Source organism: Chanodichthys erythropterus, chromosome 5 (assembly GCF_024489055.1).
Source record: "Chanodichthys erythropterus isolate Z2021 chromosome 5, ASM2448905v1, whole genome shotgun sequence".
Taxonomy (NCBI): Eukaryota; Metazoa; Chordata; class Actinopteri; order Cypriniformes; family Xenocyprididae; genus Chanodichthys; species Chanodichthys erythropterus.
Window position 1 is genome coordinate 32,751,752 of NC_090225.1, and position 24,250 is coordinate 32,776,001.

At 36.6% G+C, this 24,250-nt stretch overlaps 1 protein-coding gene across 1 annotated transcript in view; it reads right to left on the reverse strand.

The window, feature by feature from the left end:
- The window catches only part of kcnh5b (potassium voltage-gated channel, subfamily H (eag-related), member 5b), a 53,408-nt gene extending 29,695 nt beyond the window's left edge, over nucleotides 1–23,713 (reverse strand). Inside the window, exons 1-6 of the mRNA XM_067385500.1 lie at nucleotides 23,641–23,713; nucleotides 22,363–22,486; nucleotides 21,579–21,685; nucleotides 18,478–18,606; nucleotides 14,717–14,835; nucleotides 12,493–12,885 (exon numbers count right to left, since the gene is read on the reverse strand). Coding sequence (XP_067241601.1) covers nucleotides 12,493–12,885; nucleotides 14,717–14,835; nucleotides 18,478–18,606; nucleotides 21,579–21,685; nucleotides 22,363–22,486; nucleotides 23,641–23,713 — 945 coding nt within the window. The remainder of the gene's footprint in view (nucleotides 1–12,492; nucleotides 12,886–14,716; nucleotides 14,836–18,477; nucleotides 18,607–21,578; nucleotides 21,686–22,362; nucleotides 22,487–23,640) is intronic.
- Nucleotides 23,714–24,250: the final 537 nt, after the last annotated feature.

Genomic DNA, 24,250 nt, shown 5'->3' on the forward strand with positions numbered 1-24,250 from the left:
CAGTCCTAATTGCACAAAATATAATTCTGCAAGCAGTTTTGTTCTAAATTTGGAGTAGGTGAGCTGAGCCAAGATGACAAAAAAAAAGGTGCGAAAGCGATTGGACATCAGAATCACTTTGCGAGGAGAACGCTCTGTTCTCTCACATGACCGTCCAACATTAAAATTCATCTGAAAATTTGATGTCAGGCAGCACTTTAGTCCTGCATAAAAACATTGCAGTTCATGCCAGCCTGGCCTGGTGTGACCATCTGAAGCATATCCCTTCCTTTAGTGCAAATTTAGTCCTAGACATGCTGTAAAAGATTCAAGCACCTCTGTGTGCAGAAATGACCAACATTGCAGCGTGTTATACTCCGTTATACTCAGACCAAACTGTAAATCTAAACCAAAATATGCAAAGATATAGCCTTCAACAAAACTGTTAAAAGAAGCAAAAATGAAAGGAAAAAAAAAAAAATCATGAAAGTAAGAAATAACTTTAATCACAGGGAATGACAAATACCAGCAAAGTGACACTAAAACTACAAACATCTGTTATCATAAACATTATTATTAAATGAAACTGGAGTTCACATACAGTAAATAGCTATGAATAATGGAGATGGTAAAGCCTGAAGTCATATGTGCTCTTCATGTTTATTTCTCTGATGCTGGCCTGTACAAGAATAACAGAGCATTAAATAATGTTTACAGCAAAATCTTAAATATAAAATTCTCTTTCATGTGATAAGAAATCTACATGAAAGATAACATGGAGAATTTGCGCTACGGGATTTTACTGAAAGCTTGTCCAGAAATAACTGTGTATTTTGTTTGAGGTGTTTATCACTTGACGGGTGCTCCATTAAACCTTCGTCCTCAGTTAGGAACCTGGGTGTGCTCTTTGATACCAATCTTTCATTTGAAAGTCATGTTTCTAGTATCTGTAAAACCGCCTTCTTCCATCTAAAAAATATATCTAAATTACGACATATGCTCTCAATGACAAATGCGGAACAGTTGGTTCATGCATTCATGACCTCAAGACTAGATTATTGTAACGCTCTACTGGGTGGTTGTTCTGCTCGGCTTTTAAACAAACTACAGTTGGTTCAAAATGCGGCAGCTAGAGTTCTTACTAGAACCAGAAAGTATGACCATATTAGCCCAGTTCTGTCAACATTACATTGGCTCCCTATTAAACATCGTATAGATTTTAAAATCTTGCTACTTACTTATAAAGCTCTAAATGGTTTAGCTCCCCAGTACCTAAGTGAGCTCTTAATGCATTATAGTCCTTCACGTTTATTGCGATCTCAGAATTTAGGCCAGTTGATAATACCCAGAATATCAAAATCAACTGAAGGCGGCAGATCATTTTCCTATTTAGCACCTAAACTCTGGAACAATCTTCCTAGCATTGTTCGGGAAGCAGACACACTCTGTCAGTTTAAATCTAGACTAAAAACACATCTCTTTGCTCTTGCATACACATAACACATCATCAATACATTAACATTTTTCAAATCCGTTAAAGGATTGTTACGCTGCAATAATTAGGTCGGCCGGAACCGAGAACATTTCCTATAACACTAGATATACCTGTACATCAGAACAAGAATGGCATCTACGCTAATATCTGTCTCTCTGCTTATCCTGAGGTTTGCCGGGTGCTGGATCCAGGCCGTATCCAGGTCAGATGGAGAACCTGCGTCTGGACCTGACTACAACGTAGCCCAGGATCCCCGTATCCGCTTGCATATATTTATATATAATCGATTTTTAATCTCTATAATAAAAATGTACAATTCAGATTTTGATCTCCATATACATTTACATATATATATCTTCCAAGGGGTTTTTTCCCTCCTAGGACTTTTTTCCCAGTGCTAGCACGCTGGGTTTTTCTCCTAGGGGGTTTTTTCCACCCCTGGAAGTCAGCCGACATTGGCTTAATGTAGCACCATCTTGTATATGTTACATATTACCACGCTTGTTTGTACAGTTTTAACCACTTCCCTTTTTTTCTGTGCTTCTAATATGTAAAGCTGCTTTGAAACAATTACCAATTGTAAAAGCGCTATATAAATAAATTTGACTTGACTTGACTTATCAGAGCTATTTATCAGAGACAACACACAATGTTCAATTCCAACACAGAATTGAGTTCTGTTATCAAGGAAAATGGAGAAGAGTGGACCTGAACTAGTCAAGATGCACAATGCAACTGTGAGGGATTTTAAACCCTCATTCAGATACACATTACAGTCTTAAAAAGAAAGATTCTTTATTGGAATCAATAGTTCCATGAAGAACCTTTTGTGATTTTTTTTTTATTGTAGAATAGAACAACATGGTCAACATGTGTGACAACTTAACTATATACAAAACCAGGGTTTGCATATGTAAAAAATAAATAAATAACAATTATAAATAATAACAGATGGATAAAAATAAATAAAAAGAGGAGAAGGAGGGGGGAAGGGGGTTGAGTAGATAGCACCAGCACGGATCTAAGATTCCAACTGCTCCTTCTTCCTGGACTTATAGAGCAAACAGTACAGCTGCTCTAATGAGATTTTATATGGGAGATTTTCCTAATAAATTGTGCCCATGCCTTAAATGTTTTTGGTTTGGCTTAATTAATTCTCGCTATTGTGCATTTTAACAATGCAATATTTTTGAGTTCTATAAGCCACATTTTAAATGCTGGTGATGTGGGTTCATGCCAGATTTTAAAAATTATCTTTTTGGTCACAGTTAGAGCAGTGTGAAGGATCCTTCGCTGGTTAACATTCAGATTGAGCTCACTATCAACATTCAACAGACAAAGACTGGGATGTTTAAAGACAACCATGTCACACATCTCTGTCAAGACTTGAAAGACCTTATCCCAAAATTTACCAATATGTTGGCACTCGCCACGGCACTCCCCACGGTATTTGAATTACAAAGTAGGGGTAGGCAAGCGCTTCATTTTGTGCAGGACATATGGAGTAGCATAAGCCTTGTGGATGAGTTTGTAGTGTATTAGTTGGTGGGCAAGATTTTTGGAAATTGTTGGAATACTTTCCCAAATCCAATCCCAGTTTGGTTTGTTATGGGCTAGTTCATATTCCCGTATAGTAGTGATAGGGAGTGTGCCACAGCACTGCTTGAGTAATCTGTTTTAAATGAATGACACTGCCCCTCGTGCCTGAGAAAAATTCACAACAAAGTCCAACAGAGGATGAGAGTCCAGGTTACAGTTCCACGGTACGCCATATGCACGCAACCTTAAATACAGAAAATAGGAGTGACCAGGAAAGATTATAGCAGTCTTACAGATCTTGAAAGGACCTTAATCTGTGATTATTGAATATATCACCCAGAACGTGTACACCTTTATCAGACCATGGCTTGACAACAAAGGGTTTGTTACCAGATTGCAAGTGATGATTATGCCAAATCAGGGATTCAGTTGTAAACTTAATAAAACTTCCCATAAAAATGCAGACATCGTGCCAAATCTTAAATGAATTGCCCATGATTGTGTTAACAAACTTCTGGGCTTTCTTTGGTAAACCTGTAAATAACACATCCTGAAGCCGATGCGAAAGCACTGCCGATGCTTCCATATCACTCCAAGCGATCTTTGTATCAGTCTCAAACAAAATCTTGAGAGCGCGCAGCTGACATTCCCAGAAAAACAGCTGGAAGTTTGGAAGTGCTAAACCTCCTTTGTCAGGCCTTCTCTGTAGCGTTTTGAGTTTAATTCTTGAGCGTTTCTTGTTCCAAATAAATTTTGTTATCAAGGAGTTCATTTCTTTAAAAAAGATTCTATAATGAGAAAAAGGGATCATGGAAAAAAAATAAAAGTCTAGGAAGGATATTCATTTTGATGATTGCGATCCTGCCTTGTAGTGAAACTAGAAGAGCATCCCATCTCTGTTGCTCTTGTCTAATAGCAGTGAATAAAGAGATATAATTTTGCCTGACAACAGCCTGCAGATTGGGAAAGATCTGAATTCCTAAATATTTAAAAGTCTCACTAATTGGAATCAGGGTGGACACTAATGCAGTATCAGCCGATGCAGACAGGGGCATTAATACAGATTTTTCCCAGTTAATTTTGTAACCACTGACATTGCTAAAATCTTTAAATATTTTAAGACATTGAGAGAGAGAAGTGGAAAGGTTAGATATATACAGCAAGATATCGTCCGCATAGAGAAAAATAATGTTTGGAACAGCCTATAGTTATAGGGGAGATTATGTGACCTGCGCCAAAGGCTCTAATGATATTGCAAATAGCAATGGCGACAATGGGCAACCCTGTCTCGTGCCTCTCTTCAACTGAAAAGCGGTTGAGCAGCATAAACCTGTAGATACCCGTGTGGAAGATCTTTGTATCTATAGAGAGTCTGGACCATGGACCTTGTATTTCTATAGAGAGTCTGGACCATGTGAATAAAAAGAGAGCCAAAACCGAATCGAGTTAAGACAGACCATAGGTATCGCCACTCAACCCGGTCGAAGGCTTTCTCAGCATCTAGTGAGAGGATAGCACGTCGTTTGTTTGACAGTCGGATGAGTCAATAATATTCAAATTTCTTTTGCTCTGGATATATTTATATAAGAAGCAAAATAAATACAGTTTCCTCTCAAAAAGCATTTAGTTGTTTCCCATATTTGTGGATTAATAAATGAGTGTTTCCTTAAGAAACAAAGTCAAATTGGAATGTAGCTGTTTAACGGTCTTTTTTTTTTCGTTTTGCAAAAGGGTTGTATTAAAACGCCATCTTTTTGGACTTTAAGGTATAATCACAGAAGACAGATTATAAACTACAGCGGAGTGATCTGAGATCAGAATGGGTTGGATATTAGTGAGGTTTACACATTGAGTAAAGTATTTAGAAATTAAAATATAATCTAACCTGGAAAATGATGTATGACGTGCAAGGTAAAATGTATAATCCCTACAGTTCTCATTCTTTACTCTCCAGATATCACACAAGTCATTATCCACAATAAGATCATTCAATGACTGAGAAGCCTGATCCCCATGTACAGTAGAAAAAGATCTATCAATTAAGGGATTACAAACTGCATTAGTGTCCATGCCAACAACCAAATAATAATCAGCAAAACTTAGGAGGAATTTGGTAAGGGCTGGGAAGAAATCTGCGTCATATTTATTAGGGGAATAAACAAGAAAAAAAACTAATTATAATAAATTATTCCATGATCCTGAGGCACATGTAAACCACCCATTTTCATCCCTTCCCATTTTCTCTATTAAAAATGGGAATCTTCTGTTCTGAAGTATAAAAACTCCTCTTGAAGCACTATTATGAGACAAGGAAGCTATCAATTTATAATGTCTATTCTGGCACAGAGTCACGTCTGAGGCCTTAAAGGAGTAGTTCACCCAAAAATGAAAATTTGATGTTTATCTGCTTACCTCAAGGGCATCCAAGATGTAGGTGTCTTTTTTTCTTCAGTAGAACACAAATTATGATTTTTAACTGCAACCGTTGCTGTCTATCAGTCTTATAATGCGTGTCAATGGTAACAATTTATAAGAGGCATTGGCAACGGCAGTGATGTCTCGCGCTTATACTTCAATGAGTGTGAGAGATCAGTGCGATCAGACCTCACTAACTGAGTGCTGAACGCAGTTGTATATGGTGTATTAGAGGTAAAAAAATGATATAAATACTGTTGGGTTTCTCACACAAACCGACCATTTTGTGTCTTAGGACATCAATGTGCCGTCATGAGCCGAAGGGTTTAATTTGGATTTGTCTGTGCATGTTTTTTTGACTCTTATAAATTGTGTTACCATTGACACGCATTATAAGACTGACAGACGGCAACGGTTCGAGTTAAAAATCATCATTTGTGTTCTACTGAAGAAACAAAATCACGTACATCTTGGATGCGCTGGGGGTAAGCAGATAAACATCAAATTTTAATTTTTGGGTGAACTATCCCTTTAAGATGGGATTCTTGTATAAGGGCTATCTATGTCAGCTCACTTGCGATGTAAATAATCTAGGCATTTTGAACTTTTATGGGAGAATTCAAACCATTGACATTCCACGATATCACATTAAAAACCCTCATCCTGGAATAGTCACGGTATAAAAAACAAGAGGCAAAGGTAACCATGGTGACCATACACATCAACAATAAGCCCACCCCTTCATCACAGCGATACCCAAACTTATATCCCAACTTAAAAAGATATCACAGAAACCAAAAAGGCCGTGTTTAGTCTTTAGACATCTCGGCAGACGAGGCAGTATCTGTCTCCGTAGTGGCGCCTAGCAACGTGACAAACCTCTCAAGGTCTCCCGGGGATTTGAAAAGCAACTGCTCCTGGCCGTTTCGCACTTTGACTAGCACAGGATAGAGCAGGAATGACTCAATGCCCAATTGTTGGAGACGTTTTCTTCTTTCTGCAATGTCTTTCCTTTTTTGAGACGTTCCCTTGCTGAAGTCTGGAAAGAAACATAAGTTGCCCCCTTCATGACTCAGCGGTGCCAGGTTTCTAGCTCCCTGCAGGATCGCTTGTTGCTCGTTGTAGCGGAGGAGCTTAAAGATCAAAGTGTGTGCTTTTTTCCTGGAAGAATCCTCGTTCGCGTACAAACGGTGTGCACATTCAATCTCAATAGTCTTCCCTTGTAGGGCCGGAATCTACTTCGGAATGTGGGTCTGCAAGAACTGGATTACATTCCCTCCTTCTGCTCCTTCACGCAGGCCCACCAGACTTAGATTATTTTGTCTAGGCTTATCTTTGTACAGAGATAACTTCTCCTGAAGCTCTTCTAGGCGGGACTTGCTGGCAACCGATTCCTTTTTGACATCTCAGACCGTGGCCTGCATGTAGTCAAATCTGTCGCTGAACGATTTTACATCCATTTCCAATGAATCCGTATGCATAGAAATCGTCGATATCTCCTCACGAACAATCGCTGTCATGCTTAAAGGGGTACTTCACCCCTGGAAAGATGAATGTGTATTTAAAATTGGTCATTTATGTAGTAGAAATGTGAAATTATTTTTGAATTTGGAGCTTTCTAGACTGAGAAAAGGCAGAAAGTGTATTTTTGACTAATGTGGATGAAAGACAACAACTCCCAGAATGCACTTGTTTTGCTGCCCTTGCGAGGCCACGCCCAAACACTCGCTGATACTAGACTCTATTTCTGATAACACAGTAGCCTATATGTAGTGTTGTAGGTAGCAGTAAATCTGCAAACTTAGCAAAGTAACGTTAGATAGACAATTACATATAAGTTGCATATAAGTTGACTGTTATCAAAGTAAAGCCTCTGTTCTGTAAAACTTATTCATCTATTTATGCTAACGTTACCACAAAAGCCTGTAGCTGTATTGGTTGAGATGACTGCAGAGACTGATAAATTTGCGAGATGAACCACTGATGTAGTGCAGACAAAATAAAGTTAATTACTGTAAGCTTAAAAATATAATTGACACCCACTTTTGATAAAATATTTGATCTATGTCCGTGAGTAACCTCAAACGCGCATATGTATGGGTGTGGTGAAAAAATGCGGAACTACCTGCTATTACTGGCTGTAAAAGGCCAAAAAAGCCTCCGATGATGCAAAATGACGATTTTTGCGTCATCGGAGGCTTTTTTACAGAATAAAAATGCATAAATCTCTCATCTCGGGCTGATATGAAGGGGGAAAGCACGGTAATTCGAAAATACTAGTGGTATTCTACTAATACAAAGCTTAATGCTAAATCCTGAAGCAACCCTTTAACTTTATGGTGCTCAGTTGCTTGTCTAGCATCTCGGCAATGGCGTCATGAAGGCACTCGTCGTCTTTCGGCTTTTTCTTAGCAGGTGAGTGAATTAATTACCGTTTGGATGCCATCTGGAATGTCCCTAGAACAAGGGAAGTACTTGAAACTCAGCTAGAAACTTGGTAGGGAAAAATAATTTAGAAAAACGGACATCTGAGGCGGACCGTCGATATTAAGCAGCCATCACCGTTCGTCGAGCATGCGCATCCTCCTCCATGAAGAACCTTTAACATCTTTATAGTGGAAAAAGATTATTTTGATTTTTCAAATGTTCCTCATATACTAAGAAAAAAATGGTTTGGGGAACCAAAAATGGTTCTTCTGTGGCATTGCAGAGAAAACTCCTTAGATAATGAAAAATAGATGATATTCCAGCTGAGCTACTTTATGCATCACTACTTTCATAAGCCATATTGAATTTGTTGTCATAAATGAAAAATGCAATGACAAACAAAGAGGAAAGTCATACAGAATTATGGGAAAGGGTCAAGATAATCAATCACCCATGGTGGATTGGATTTAACATCACACCCTTGATAGTTAAAATGAGTTTTAAAGATGCATTCACTGCAGTGGATTAGATGTATCAGGGGGTTAATTACGACAATTATGATAATTACGTTTTTGACACAAGAAACCTTGATTAAGTGGACTTAATAAAATAGTCCAAAGTGTAGAAAATAAAATTCTGTGTGCTTGGCTCATGTGAATTCTCCAGCTTTTGAAATTCCAGCTTCTGAGCTTCTGGGCCAGTTCAATTCTACTGGGGCAGGACATTTGTACAAATAGCGGAGGACTCCTCCTTAGTGCACCTCTGCAGGGACAGTAGATTACAGGGCCCACATTGAGGAATCTGGGATCCCACTTAGCACTTACATCATGGTATTAAGGCTTTCTCAGAAGGTTTCTGGTTCAGTGAGCAGCTCTCTTAGGTAAAACTTGTACATTAAACTTACATCATGTATACAGTGGGCTGGAAAGAACACATGCCAACTTTAACGGGCCATTAACACTTATATTGTGCATGATGGAAAACAATGTCAGCATGCATTATTTTTTTTAAAAATGGTTATTTAAAGGTGGGTGGTTAGTTTTTTTCCCCCTGCAGTTCTAAAATCAACATCGAGTAAACATTACATGAACATACAATGGTTTTTTTTTTTTTTGGTCTCAAACTGGTAGTCTAGGCATCACAAATAGCAACCATACTGTGCGTGTAGTGATATATTAGCTGAATTCTATGTGTGAATCAACATGAAAAAACAGTTTCAAAAATATCCACAGACACAAAATCATGTGTATTTTCAAAGCTAAGCACAAATGCAATGCATTAATTTGAGCATTACAATAAAGATATATAATGATCTGTGTGTGTTGGATTGTGCTTACAAAACAGCATATATGTTTTTTTTTTTGTTGCAAGAGAGTGGTGACAGAGAGACAGACAACTCCAGAATTATTGGCTCCCTTCGTAAATATGAGCAAAGGCAGCTGTGTAAATAAATCTGCATTGTTTTTCCTTTTGATGTTTCATTATTTTTTTTTTTTTTAATTCTAACCTTTCATTGAAGTAAAACAAGTATGGGAAAATTCACATTATGAAATAAATGTTTTTCTACAATGTTTTTCTGTTTTTATGCATGTTGGCCACAATTATTGGCACCCCTAGAAATTCTTATGAGTAAAATATCTCTGAAGTATATTCCCATTCATATTTAAATGTTTTAGCACACCAGGGTGACTAGGAGGTGACTTAGTGACTTGTGCAGCCATGACTTCCTGTTCCACAGGAATATAAACATGAGGAAACACAAAGGCCAAATTCCCTTAATCATTCATCACAATGGGTAAAACCAAAGAATATATGATGTGCAGCAAAAGATTGTTGAGCTTGAAAAAATAGAAAGTGGCAGTAAGAAAACAGCTAAAGCATTTAAAAATCCCATTTCCAAAATCAGGGCAATCAAGTTCCAATCAACTAAAGATGTTCAAACAGCCCCTACATCACAAGTTGTTTGGGAGGGTTTCAAGAAAATTCCTGCTCGATCATCCATAAACAAACTCCAGCATATTCAGTTGTCAGACAAGACTGAAACTTCAAACGGGACCAGCTTCTATGGTCAGATGAAACTAAAAAAAGAGCTGTTTGGCAGCAATGCGTTTGGTGCACATAGGGTTAAAAAGTACCCCATGCCCACAGTTAAATATACTGCTGGATCTTTAATGTTGTGGGTCTATTTTTCTGCTGGAGGTCCTGAACATCTTGTTCAGATACATGGTATCATGGATTCTACCAAATACCAACAGATAAAAAAATCTAAACCTGACCACTTCTGCTAGAAATCCAATAATGGGCCATGCTTGGATCTTCCAAGACAGTGGCCATCAGGACAATGATCCAAAACAAAAATCAAAATCTACAAAAATGGGTCACTGAGCACAACAAGAAGCTTCTGCCATAGCTGTCCTAGTCCCCTGGCCTGAACCCTATAGAAAATGAGTGGAGTGAAATGAAGAGAAGAAGCACCAACATGGAGCTGGAATCTGAAGGATCTGGAGAGATTCTGTATGAAGGAATGGTCTCTGATCTCTTGTCAGGTGTTCTCCAAACTCATCAGGCATTATAGGAGAAGACTCAGAGCTGTTATCTTGGCAAAAGGACATTGCAATAATTGGGTGCCAATGAGAACTAGAGAAAAACATTTATTTCATAATGAAATTTCCCTGACACTTTCCAGCGTTTTACTTCAATGATAGGTTAGAATTTTGTGAATTTTTTAACAACGTAGATTTATCTTTAAAGCCCCCTTTGATCATTGTTAACAAGGGTGCCAATAATTCTGGAGTTGACGACAGACAGACAGACAGATAGACAGATAGACAGATAGAGATAGATAGACAGATAGAGATAGATAGATAGATAGACAGATAGATAGATAGATAGATAGATAGATAGATAGATAGATAGATAGATAGATAGATAGATAGATAGATAGATAGATAGATAGATAGATAGATAGATAGATAGATAGATAGATAGATAGAAGTTAATAATATTAACTAATGTTAACACAAGACCTTATTGTAAAGTGTTAATGAAAATACTATTTGTACTATAATACTATATAGGTGGTATAAAACCAAATTAAGTAAAAAACAACCTTTTATAACATAAATTCCAGAAGAGTCAGAGAGATTAAAAAAAGCCTAACAAAAAAAAGGTAAAATATATGAATCAAAGCATGCTAGCGTTCAGTGAAACCTTACAGGTGTGTGTTTGGTGTTCAGCTCACTGCACTGACTTCCCGCGTGAAAGAGAAGATGATCCACTCTGCACCAATCAATATCTATCCTAAAGCACATAACCTGGAGAGAGACTCCACGGATATATAACATAAACCAGGAGAGGATGCAAAGGACGAAATGACTTTGTAAACAGTGCAGTTTTCAAGAGGAAGAACTTTACAAATCATCACACATGAGTGACTAAGCATTTGATCAATCAATACTTTTTATTAGTATATATAGTCTGTATATACTAGTGTGTGTATATATATTTTAGTATATACAGACTGTATATTAGTATATGCAGTCTCAGAAGGGAAACCCACAGACCACATACAGTCCATTCACTGGGCATACTGTGCATGACAAGAGCTGCAAAGATACTATAAATTCTCTGAGTAAGTGGTGATGGAAGTGATGGAAGTTGTTTAAATGAGTGCTTCTGGGTAAAATCTGATTTAATTTGGTAACACTTGGTCCATCATTAATAGGTATGCAGGAAGTAATGCAGAACAATTAGTAAAAAAAGACAATTGCTTACGTCTCAGACACATTAATGTTGTGATTACATTAATTGTAAATTCTTTATAATTTCTCATAGTTAATACTAAATCTCATTCAGTAATTGTTGATTACATAATAGGGTCTATCTCACTCCTAAATTTGATATAACTTAATGATTAGTTAAGCTTCTTTTTATATCAGTTTTTAGTAGTAGCTGAAGTGTTAATGTAGTACTACTCATTTGTCCTGTATTACTTCCTGCATAGATTAATGACAGACCATAAGTCTACAGTGTTACCCTTATTTTCACAATGTAAAAGTGTTTCGTTTGAAGAGATTAAAAGCACATTCACACAAAATCCACAAGAATTATGGTATTTGGCCAAAATAAGTTGCAAAACAGACCAGACTTTATGCCATCAATAAAAAGCATGTCTATGTGACACTACATTTCACTACCTGAGGTTTCTTTCTAATAAAACTCCTACATTTTCACAAAAGGGAAAAATATTGCTGCCAGTTCAGCTTTTCTGTTTTTCTGTCCCAAAACTATCAAGCTCTTCAAAAGTTTAAATGAATTTGAACAAGAACCCTAAAGCATTATCCTCAGGAGAGTACCTGTGAGAAGTCCTGACTTTAGAAATAATTGTTCAATCTTTTATCTTTGATTGGTTGACAGGTTAAAAAAAAAAGTGTTTGAAGCACTGCTGAGTTTTACTTGAAAAAGCCAACAGCTTCTCTTATAACAATAAAGTGTAAAACGTTCTCAGAATCTAAGTGCAACTAAAATTAAATTTTACTATTAACCCCTTTTCCAAGTGTGCTGGCCACAAATAAAGTACTCATTTCCTTACTCTGTGTCCTAACCAGGAGCAAAGCGACTGCTATATGGTTTCTCACCTCATCCACATTTTCAAAAGCGTTGATGATGTCATAGGGCAGACAGGACAGCAGGTCTATGACGAACCAGGTCTTCAGGTAATTCATCCTGATCAGCTTCGGATCCGAGATCACCTCCCCTCCAGGCCCAACAAACGTGGTGTGGAAGTTGAGCACGATGTCCACGAGGAAGATGACGTCCACAACGCTGTCCAGAACCAGCCAGGTGACGTTATTCTGTTTGGTCTTGAAGGAGACGTTGTAAGGGACCATGATGGCAGTGTAGAACGTCAAGATGAGGATGACCCAGTCCCAGGTGGTCTTAAAGGTGCAGTAGTGTAAGATTATGTGAGGCGGGGTCTTGGGAGCCTCCTGCTTATACTGAGGAAGGATGTCAGAACCCAGCTGAAGCACCTGAGTAAGATGAATGACAAATAAAAAGATAAAGGGATTGAAGGATCTGAGACAAAGAGGAAAAGTAAAATACCAAAATTGGAAAAGTAAAAATGATATTTCACTTTTTTTTTCCCAAAAATGAATTTAATAGTAGGAAAATGCAAGATCAAGTTATCTTTATATTTATAGTTTTACAATAATTTAGGGTTAGTTCACCCAAAAATGAAAATTCTGTCATTAATTACTCATCTTCATTCATCTTCTGAACACAAATTAAGATATTTTTTGATGAAATGCAAGTGTTTTATCCCCCACAAAGCAACTTAATTACCACATTCAAGGTCCAGAAAGGTACTGAAGACATCATTAAAATAGTCAATGTGACTGCAGTGGTTCAACCTCAATGTTATGAAGCGACGAGAATACTTTTTGTGTGCAAAAACAAAACAAAAATAATCACTTTATTCAACAATTTTGTCAATTCTCGTCGCTTCATAACATTAAGGTTGAACCACTATTGTCACATGGACTATTTTAACAATGTCTTTTACTGCCTTTCTGGCCCTTGAATGTGGTAAATGCTTTATGGGGGATAAAAAAAACCCTTAAATTTCATCAAAAACATCTTAATTTGAGTTCAGAAGATAAACGGAGGTCTTACGGGTGTGGAACGACGTGAGGGTGAGTAATACCAGAAATTTAATTTTTGGGTGAACTAACCCTTTAAGATCAATTGACAGCCTTTTATTCTTTTCAGTACACTAGAAAAAAAAAATGGTGTAGAATTTGAAACAATTTTTATACTTTGAAAGAATTTTCCAACAGAAATTGCTAGTAAATTTTCACAAATAATCACAAAGAAACATAACATTTCAAGTAACACATTGAATTAAATTTGAATGTTTTTAAGTAGAAATGCTGAAATAGTATTTTCTTGTAAAACATACTCCAATACTCATTGTTTTGTTTACAACTTTGAAAAATCATTTTTACATTGTACTTTTGACATCCCTAATAAGAAGATTATCTTAAGGGACAAAAGAGTGAGTGAAAATAAAAATTAAATATAGAGGGCCCTCAGGAAAATGTGTGTTTGTTTCAATATTAATTCTAGCTCTTGCTAATTTCTGTTCTTCCCTGGACAATACACTGTTTGCTGTATATTATGCACGTTTGTATAAACAGAACACAAAGTTTACACAAAGATTTAACAGAATTACCTCTCAAAGAGTCAATAAAGAACATAAGATGATGGAGGGAGAAAGATTGTTTGAGATTATATCATATACTCATCTTTACAGTTATTTAGGGTTTTAGGCATTTTAATTTTATATAATTTCACAAAGAAATAGTTATCACTAAAATCACACTAAAACTGTATTAACGAGTAATTTTACTTTCAGAACTGTATTTTAAAATGTACAGATCGGCCCCATTGACTTCCATTATAGTGCCTCACTGAAACCCAGATATTAGTACTTTAGCACACACAAAATTATTAACTGACACAAAAAAATAACACATTACCCTCCTCCATCACATGACAGTGACAGAGCAGTAAATGACAGATGAGAAGAGCAGAAAAGAGAACTGGGGTTATGACACACACACACACACACACACACACACACACACTTCTCATCAGTGTTAATTATTAATAGCAGCTTCTGGCAATCAACCGTAGACTTCTGCTGTCCAACAGACACGTGTGAGATTGCGTTACAGCAGCGTCCTGTGTGTGTGTGATTCTATTACAAGTTTGTCCTCCGTGAGATGAAGTTTTGCATAACCTTGTACTATGCAGTCAAGGATGTAAGCAAATGCTGCCTCTGTGTGTGTGTGCGCTCACCTCTGCGAGTCTGGACTGTTTGTGCGAAGTGACGTCGGTTCTGCTCACGGGCGTGAGTTGCTGAATGGTGCTTTTGCTGTTCGTCAACGCTCGAGTCAAACGTGCAAACTTGGTCCAACCTACAAGACACATTTAATATGTTTAATGAAAAGCACTACACAAGAAGTCTCTTATAGTCACCAAGGATGTATTAATACAGTAATATAGTGAAATATCATTACAATATATAATATTATTTAAAATAACTTTTCACTTTAATGTATTTTACAATGTAATTTATTCCTCTGATGCAAAGCTGAATTTTCAGCATCATTACTCCAGTCTTCAGTGTCACATGATCCTTCAGAAATCATTCTAATATGCTGATTTGGTGCTCAAAAAACATTTCTTATTATATCTTTTATTATTATCAAAGTTTAAAACAGTTGTGCTACTTAATAGGGGTGTAACGGTACATGTATTCATCCCGAACCATATGGTATGGACGTCACGATTCAGTTCATACAGTCAGACGACGAATACAGTCAGTCACAGGCGATTCACACTCCAGTCCAGTAGAGGATGTTCACGGTAATGCAAAGCTGTTTGCTAACCACCACAACAGGAAAAAGCACAGAAGAACAACAGACGATCTAGGGCTGCATCCGGCACCTACCCGGCAGTCAAAGCGGCATTACATCATGAAAGTGCGGACTCAGAGGAAGACCGTGAGGGTTTAGGGTGTTATTTGGGATTCAGACTTAGGCAGCTGACTTGTTGCCTCGATGCCTTTTAGACAATGACTCAGCAGACAGCATTTGTGCACGAAGGTACCACGCGAAACTGATTTCGGACAGGCTTCTGAGGCAGCGTACCAGTTTAATGATCTACGGCAAAATAGCGCAAGCTTTGGTGAGAACTAAACAGATATTTAATCACTAGAAATAACATCAGAAGTGGAAAACACTGGTCAAAAATGTACATTTACACAAAAACCGACCAGAAACCGCAACTTTCAGATGCCATCTTTCTTTTTCTAGCTCAACTGTCACAAATGGAATGCATAGGATTGTGGGATATCAAAGACAGTGATGGATACATCTATGCTGCCTTCAAAAATCGATCAGATGAAGGTATCTCAGGACATTTTGATTCGGACATGCCTTGATGCCTTGAAATGCATCCTCCAAAGGCAGCATTTTTAACTTTTTGGATGCAGTCTAGATATGTGTGTAATCTCTCAACCAGTGTTTCAACCGCAGAAAGACATCAATAAAACAGCTTGAGAATAATTTCTCACGTAGCATTACATTGACCTCAGGCAAGTTATTTAGTCCACTCTGGAGCATTTCACTAAATATATGTACTTTATTAGCTTATATATTCATCATATATGTTCATTAATATATATTAATAAATATATTCATTATATTTACTCTATCTGTTAGTGATGTCTTAAAGCCCCCCTGTGGTCCTGGAGTGAAAATCAAGTATTTAATGTTGTTTATGTCCATGTGGTATTTTTAACACGCTTTAAGACGAACCATGTGCAAATTCATAAGTTAGCACCATTGCTGAGTATTTTCTTTCAAAACTGCAGTGAACTAAAGACAGTGAACTAAAGTACAGTTGTTCAAAGCGTTTGTAAGGATACTGACTGTTAGAAGGCAGCTGTCCGACTCGCGAATGTGAACATGGTTTGTGTGACATTAGCAACACATTAATAGCTGTTTGATAACATTGTCAAGCAAAACACTAATCATATTAATTACCGTTATGTGTCCGACATTGTAAAAAAGTGTTTATTTCAGTAAGTTGACCGAGTGGATCTCGTCTGAGCTTGTGCGAGTGAGTGGAGGTGGGGCTAATTATCATATTCATAGAGCCATGTATATTAAATGAAACAAGGGTGTAGAGTTACATTCAAGCTATTTTAAGGTATTAAAATTTTTTTCACAGGAAAAAAACATTTAAAAATGTAATTTTGGTGATCATGAGTTTTAAGGGATACAATTATTGACTACAAAGGGGACTTTAATTATTTAATATGTTTAAATAAATTTGTTATGAAAACAAGTAATGGCAAAATGAATTTGAGTAATAATTTTATAATTATATTTAGAAGTTATTGCAAAACCTGGCTTCTGTCTAGTCTTTTTTATTTTATTTACTTTTTTTTTATTTGAGTGTTGATTATTATATCTTAAAATAAATAGCAACTGAATTTAATAGTTTGGGCTCTGTTGTTAATTGTAACCTTTAATATTACAGTAATGTGCAAGAAAGGGCTCCCTGTACATAGTTTACAGCATTAGCTGAGATTTTTTTTATCCTTGAGAAAATGTTAATTATAATTGAATTTATTTAATAATAGAGAGAATTTGTTCAATAAACCACTACTTAATAAAAAAAGAAGAAAGAAGCAAATGTATGTTTAGTTTTCTCCCCCTGCTGTACCAAATCCATACTGAACCGTGACTTCAATACAGAGGTATGTACTGAACCGCCATGTTTGTGTACTGTTACACCCCTACTAAATATTTTAGTCCAAATCATGATACTTTTTTTTTTCTCCAGGTTTTCTTGTTGAGCTCACAGGAACTGTTCATATATATATATATATATATATATATATATATATATATATATATATATATATATATATATATATATATATATATATATATATATATATATATATATATATATATATATATATATATATATATATATATATATCTCAGCATAACATAAGTCCTCTGTGGCTCAGATATGACTCAGCAAAAGTTCTTTATGTTGTGTAAAATTGGAACAAATGTTTTTGCTGTCACTCCTGTAATGATCCTGCAATGATATATAACTGCTGAAACACTGTCTGGAGCCATTTCAAATCTCTCTCTCTCTCTCTCTTTGATTCTTGTGTGATTAAAGCTCATCTCACACACACTGGTGAATCTGATGCAAACATGCTCAAGTCACACTTCACCCTAAAATCATTTAGTATAAAGAAAACTAAGCCTATTTTTAGGACCATTAAAAGTTTTGCACTATAACATTATTTTCATGACAGTTAAGTACATTTTACCTTAAAATCCTTGTTAATGTAACAATCCCCTTTATTCTCAAAAGTGATTCTCATTACTGTAACAGTAATTGTCTAATTGTAAAGAAAAATTGTCATTAAAAATAGGCTTCACTAGTTAAAGGAAAAATATCATTTCTAATTTCTTTCTTTTGATTTTGGGGTGAACATTGACCTGGACTTGTTTGAAACACCAAAGCAAAATTACTATGTCTGCACTATTGGAAGTTTTGGAAACTGACTCTATATAACATTTTTCAGCTCAATAAACAAGCCCCCAGCAGACACACACATACGTGCTTGAAAATAACACTTGTGAGTGAGTGCCAAAGAAAAAATCTAGCAATGCTCGCCAATCATAAACAAATATTTATTTATATGACATAAGCACATTAGAGGAAGTGTTTATCTGTCAGAACAAACTCAAGTCCAACAAGTACCATGGGCATGTCTGTCTCTGTGGCTTTCAGACAAATATCTATCTTGAATGCATCGCTGACACTACAAGTGTATTATTGTACAGTGCATATACACATACATATATATATATATATACACACATTATATATATATATATATATATATATATATATATATATATATATATATATATATATATATATATATATATATATATATATATATATATATATATATATATATATATACACACATTATATATATATGGTGTAAAACTCACCTCTGGTGCTTTCGTCTTCAATAGGCTGTTTAAAGACAGTGATGTCCTTAAATGTACACAGGAACAGAACCACTTTGTCATTTTCATTTCGGATTGGTGCAATCTGCATGTAGAACCACACCGGACTTCCTGTACAAGGTCAGAGGTCAAAGTCAGCATCATCTCACACAATTTCTGACAGCACCATGCATTAAATCTTTAGTTCAGAGCCTTTTCATATTAAGTCTTTAAACCAATGTTGATGAAAATATGCTCCTGTATTTATTAACTACAAAGCAGACCTGTTATAAACCCAAATACACTCAAATTAATGACATGAATTGATAAGTGTACTATCAAAATAGTAATAAAGATGTTTGTTGTCATAATGATGACAGTAACACATACAAAAGTAGTAGCTGTTCTGTGCTCCAGCACAGTTAGCGCTCACACTGCATGTGAACCGCGCTCGAACCCAACCTAATCGGGCTCTGGCCCACCTCTTCCAAGTGGGCCAGTGCCGGCTAAACGAACCGCGCCCAGGCACGGAACGGAGCGATCACACTTATCAAACGCACCAAGCTTTGGGGGGTCAAACATGCTCGGGCACGGTTCAGAGCGCCTAGTGTGAGTACACCGTAAGCCAGGATTAGGCCTTAGTTCAATTAGAATATTTAAGCAGCTTTTATAAAAAGCCTTAGATAGAAACATTACTGGTGTGCATCTTGAGACAAAACAAAGGCTCTGACATATTTTAAGATGTGTCAGTGCAAGTTACTTTCAGTTAAAACAGCTCAAACATGCATTTTAGTCTAGGACTAGCTTAAAGGTGCTAAAGAGGATGTTTTGTTTTATACATTTTTTCAATATTACTTGAAACTGTCTTTACTAACTGATAAAAGACTATTTATTAGGTGCACTGAAAGGAATAATATTAATATACATCATCTGTGCACGAGGTAGGGCCTTAAAAACATCAGCCAATCGTTTACGCGATCATCACGTAAACGATTGGCCCTCTGGCTCGTCAATCACTGCCGTGACGTTCCTTGTGAGAGACGAGCGCGGCTGCGCGCTCCAGTAACTTTCCACACTCCACAGGCGCCGCATGCAATGTTTTTATCAGGAGACAGGAATAACAACTGCAGATTATGAGTTACCTGCGGTGAGTCCGGTGAATCCACTAACACGACACAGTGAATGCCGGTGGTAAACACTCGTGCTCCAATACTCGTGCACGAGTTTTGGGAGGCGTTCCCTCGAAACGAGCTGTGAAGGAGGGGGGCTGTTCTTACGCATGCGCTCATTTAAAAAACTCACTAACGGTCTTTGGTTTCTCAGTCAACGAAAAGATCCTCTTTAGCACCTTTAACCCTCTACCACATAGTGTTGCCATATGGCAACATACACTTTGTGTTCGTTTCCTTGCCACCGTCTCTTTAAGAGAACATTCTAGTTTTTTTTTTTATTGGTAAGAGAAGACCTTAGTTTAGCCAATGATGTGCTTTGGTTAAGTCACATGACATTTTTTCTGTGACGCGATATCTGACAGACTGCCATCTCTTGTCGGTAGTTGCTGAAAGCAAATTAAAACGTCAGTAACAAACAAGGACCCGCCCATGTCACATTCACAAAAAAATTGTTAACATCATCTCAGGTAAGGTATGATGACATATTCACCACTCAAAAAAGTTATGAAATTAGTTTTTGGTAAATCAAGAAAATGTCTGTGTTGCCATATGGCAACACTGCGCAATAATGGAATGACATTATTATAATAGGTTAGATAGCTAGCAAAAGTTAGCTGCAGTTTGTTAAGCTATAACAAAAACATTAATGCTAGTGATATAATGTTGATTAGTCGTATGTTAAGGACTGCCATGACATTTGTATTATGGATTAAATCAGCGTCAGAGATCTGCAATCACAGCCATGTATACTGGCCCAGACCTACCACTGACCTATCATGGTGTCTCAAAAAGGCAGGTGTAAGTGGATGTAAGTGTATTGTTAGGGTAAAGAGCACCAAATGTGATGTGTACATGTGTCTCACCTCTGGAAAAAAAATGCTTTTCGAAGTTTCATACAGAAAAAAGGTGAAGTTTCAAGGATTATGGGAGTTCATGTTCATAACCTTCCTCTCATAAGATTGTGTAATGTTGAATTTTCATGAACTGCAATGTTTTTGGTTTTATGTCAGTGTTTTATGATACATGATGAACAGTATTAGATGTGTTTTTAACTGTCTACATTTGCAATTTAAATTATATTCATGAAAAATGTATTGAAATATAAAGAATATAAAGCACTATTCAGCAAAAGAGAATGGAAAAACACAAGATGTTGGAAAATAAGTACAAGGTATTGTTTATAATTACTGCTAAAGCTTATAATAGCACCAATTGATTCAATACAAACAACATTTTTGAGGAAAAATATGAAATATATACACTTACACTTATTCTAAGTTATTTCCACTATTGTACGTTGTTGCCATATGACAACATATCATAAAGTACCTTAAAATAATATTTTTTTCCAAATTTTTTTTTTACAGCACTTTAAGTTAAGCCATTCTAAGAAAAGAAAAAGTCAAATATTTTTTTTTATAGATTTAACAGAATGCGTGTGGTAGAGGGTTAAGCCTTGTTTGTGAAACAGGGGGATTGTGTTTTAATAGATGACAATAAATTCATAAAAGCACATCCTAGAAAAAGTATCACAGTTTCCACAACAATATTTTAAGCATTTTAACTAAAGTAACTAAATTACTAATAGTTAAGCACCAAATCAGCATATTAGAATGATATATTACAATATGATATATATTACAAAAGAAAAAAGTTATTTTAAATTATAATAATATTTTACAGTATTAATATTTTTACTTTAATAAAAGACTTCTTTCAAAAACATGAAAAAAATTGTAATTATTCCAAAATTGACCAGTAGTGTACATGGAGAAGTTTAATACTGTTTGTTCAGATATTTCATTTTGTGTAATATCTAGTAGTTCTTTCAGTCAGCATGATTTTTGCATTGTTTAGAACACCTCAACTAAACATTCTAAGAAACTTTAGAGATGTTAGTCAGTGTATATTTGTTTGTTGAGTTCCACTTACTGTTCTTTCTGTACAGCAGCACTTCAAAGCAGTTGGACTCATAGTTGTCAAAGGCCTGCCTCACCTTTTCTATAGTCTTCTTGTCTGTCAGCTCCCCATACATAAAACTACAAACAGAGATTATTCACACAGTGCATGGTTTTTAACTCATTATCCCTCTCTGAATTCATTTTCACATTTTGCCAACATAAGTGGTTCCCGGTCATATGTTATAAAGCTTAAAAGATTACAGAGATTTTCTGAAATTTATGTGTACCTCACCCCTGAAGTAAAGTGTATCCGATTATGGCATCTTAACTTGTTTGTTTCAGTTGCAGTCACAGATAATATCTTATTAATGACTTAAAAAATAGACTGTCTGTTGTTAGCATGGCAGGAATATGCCCTAAAGTGTGGAAGACTGTGGCTCAGCACTTTATGAAAGCCACTTATCGAAATTAGATTTTTTTAATATCACAGTACGGCAATGCACTGCCAGATCATGGCTGGGCCAAAAAAATACTCTCATCTATTTAAATTTGAATTCCATATATCTAATACATCATATATATAACACTAGATTTTAGGCAGAAGGAAAGTGATGTAAAACCCCTAAGATCATGACATCATCACTTGTTTTTATTGCACTGTATCCACATGGAGCCACAACAAATCATTTAAAGCTTCTGTCTTAAAATGTAATATTCAACAGGCCCCTTAAGGTACTGCAACACGAGAGATCTTCAGTACAGCATGAACCGTGTAATATCGACAGATTTCTATCATCACGTGTACGTCCCCTCACCTGCATGTGCTGCTTTTCTGCATGACCTCTGCTCTGTGGTATCCAGACAGCTTGCAGAAGCCGTCATTACTGTAAACTACAGGCCAGTCCACAATCTGAGCGTTCCCCAGCAAGAAACTTGTCTCTGAATGTTCGGAGAAGATGATAAAGTATAAAAGAGAGAGCAGGAATTAGTGATCTGACACACTCAGTATATTACTGTCACTTATCTAGCCCTACTGTCACATGTGGTGTACTCTCTATAAAAATGTAGATTTAAACCTCATACAACAGCTGCAAAATGTAGCCCTTCTGACCACATAAAGTGTCTTATATACTATAATTCTCAGATTCGGTTTGTTTGTGATGCAGACAGCAAACCAGACACAAACAGCATTACTGTGACAGGAACTAGGAGATGTTGCCCCCTCTAGTGGTCATAAACGCAACAGTCCGCAATATGCAACAGTTCTCTCAAAACCACCAGGCCGACTTCATGCGAGTCCTGATGTGCTGCTGGCGCAGATGTGTGGAGTGAAATTACTGTATATTGAGAGCATTTTTAATCAACTGAACGAGAAATGCGTAATTATATTAAATTAGTAATAATTACTTCACAATGATTTAGTCAATTGCGGCTGCTTAACGTTTTATATACATTTCTCTAGTGTTAAAAAAATACTGTACTTTTTTTTTATAAAAAAAAGAACGAAAAATCACCTAACTCAAAACAATAAATGCAATTTGATAAATAAATGTAGGCTATATATATAATAAATAAACATACTAAATAAATACTGCCTGTAAACAAAGTCTGCAGTGCTGTAAGAAATTAATGTTTATTAAATTACATAGTGAATTTGCAATGACGACGGCTTTTTCAGATGTGAGAGATCTTAATACATGAATACTGACGAATGAAGTTTCTTTATTTTTACTTGTATTTTAAGTTATCTTTCAAAACACCTCTTTCACTCAAGAACAAATATCATTATGCATTTAAAAATGTGCCCAGCTCAAGAGAACCGCAGTCACTAAAATATAAAGAAAATTTATGATCAAATAAAACAAAAAAAAAAATCACGAAGTTAAAGCATTAAACATTACATTACAGCGTCCATGTTTCACATCTTAAATGTAGGCTAATATGAATTACGAATAACTACACAAAAGCAGCTCCACATTAATTACACGTTTTTAGTTTGAATTTCTGACTACTCAGTATGCAAATGCAGAGTAACATGGACACTAACTATAAGTGACCTAATGCATTTCAGAAACCATAAGCGTGCTCCTCACCACTCGAGCGTCTGACGATATTCTCCAGGAAAGTGTTTTGCGGTGCCACCAGCCCTCTCTTTCCCCCGGGCATCGTGCGTCTGTGGCTCTCGCGTTGCTCTCGTCAGGTGGGCACTCTCTGCGCGTGGAGTCTCTGCCGGCGGAGCGGGGAGGCTCATGGTAACGTCGCGCGCTGGCTGGCCGGGAGCTTCTGTGTGCCACCCGCGCGCGCTCTGGGCTCAAAGCGACAAGTCGGTGGGCACGGGGAGCTCCCCGCGCATGCGCAGCTGCACCTGGGGATCTCCAACTCCAACGTCGAGCGCGTGCCCAACAACTCCACTGCAGAGGAAAAACAAAGCGTTATCAAATCTCTTAAGTGATATACTATAATACTCGACTTTACTGTAAAAAGTACCATAAGCAGGAGCGTAGTTTGCCTGGATGAAGGTGGCTTATAATACCCCACAAAAACCAAAACAAGCAAGTACAACACCCCAATATTTATACCATGGTTAATGGAAACAGAAGCAGGCTATTCATTTATTAAAAATCAATCGTGCGTTCTAAGCTTTTATTATTTCGCGTACGAACTGAACGGACTAGTGGCGCGCGAATCACCGTAGGCGGCTAG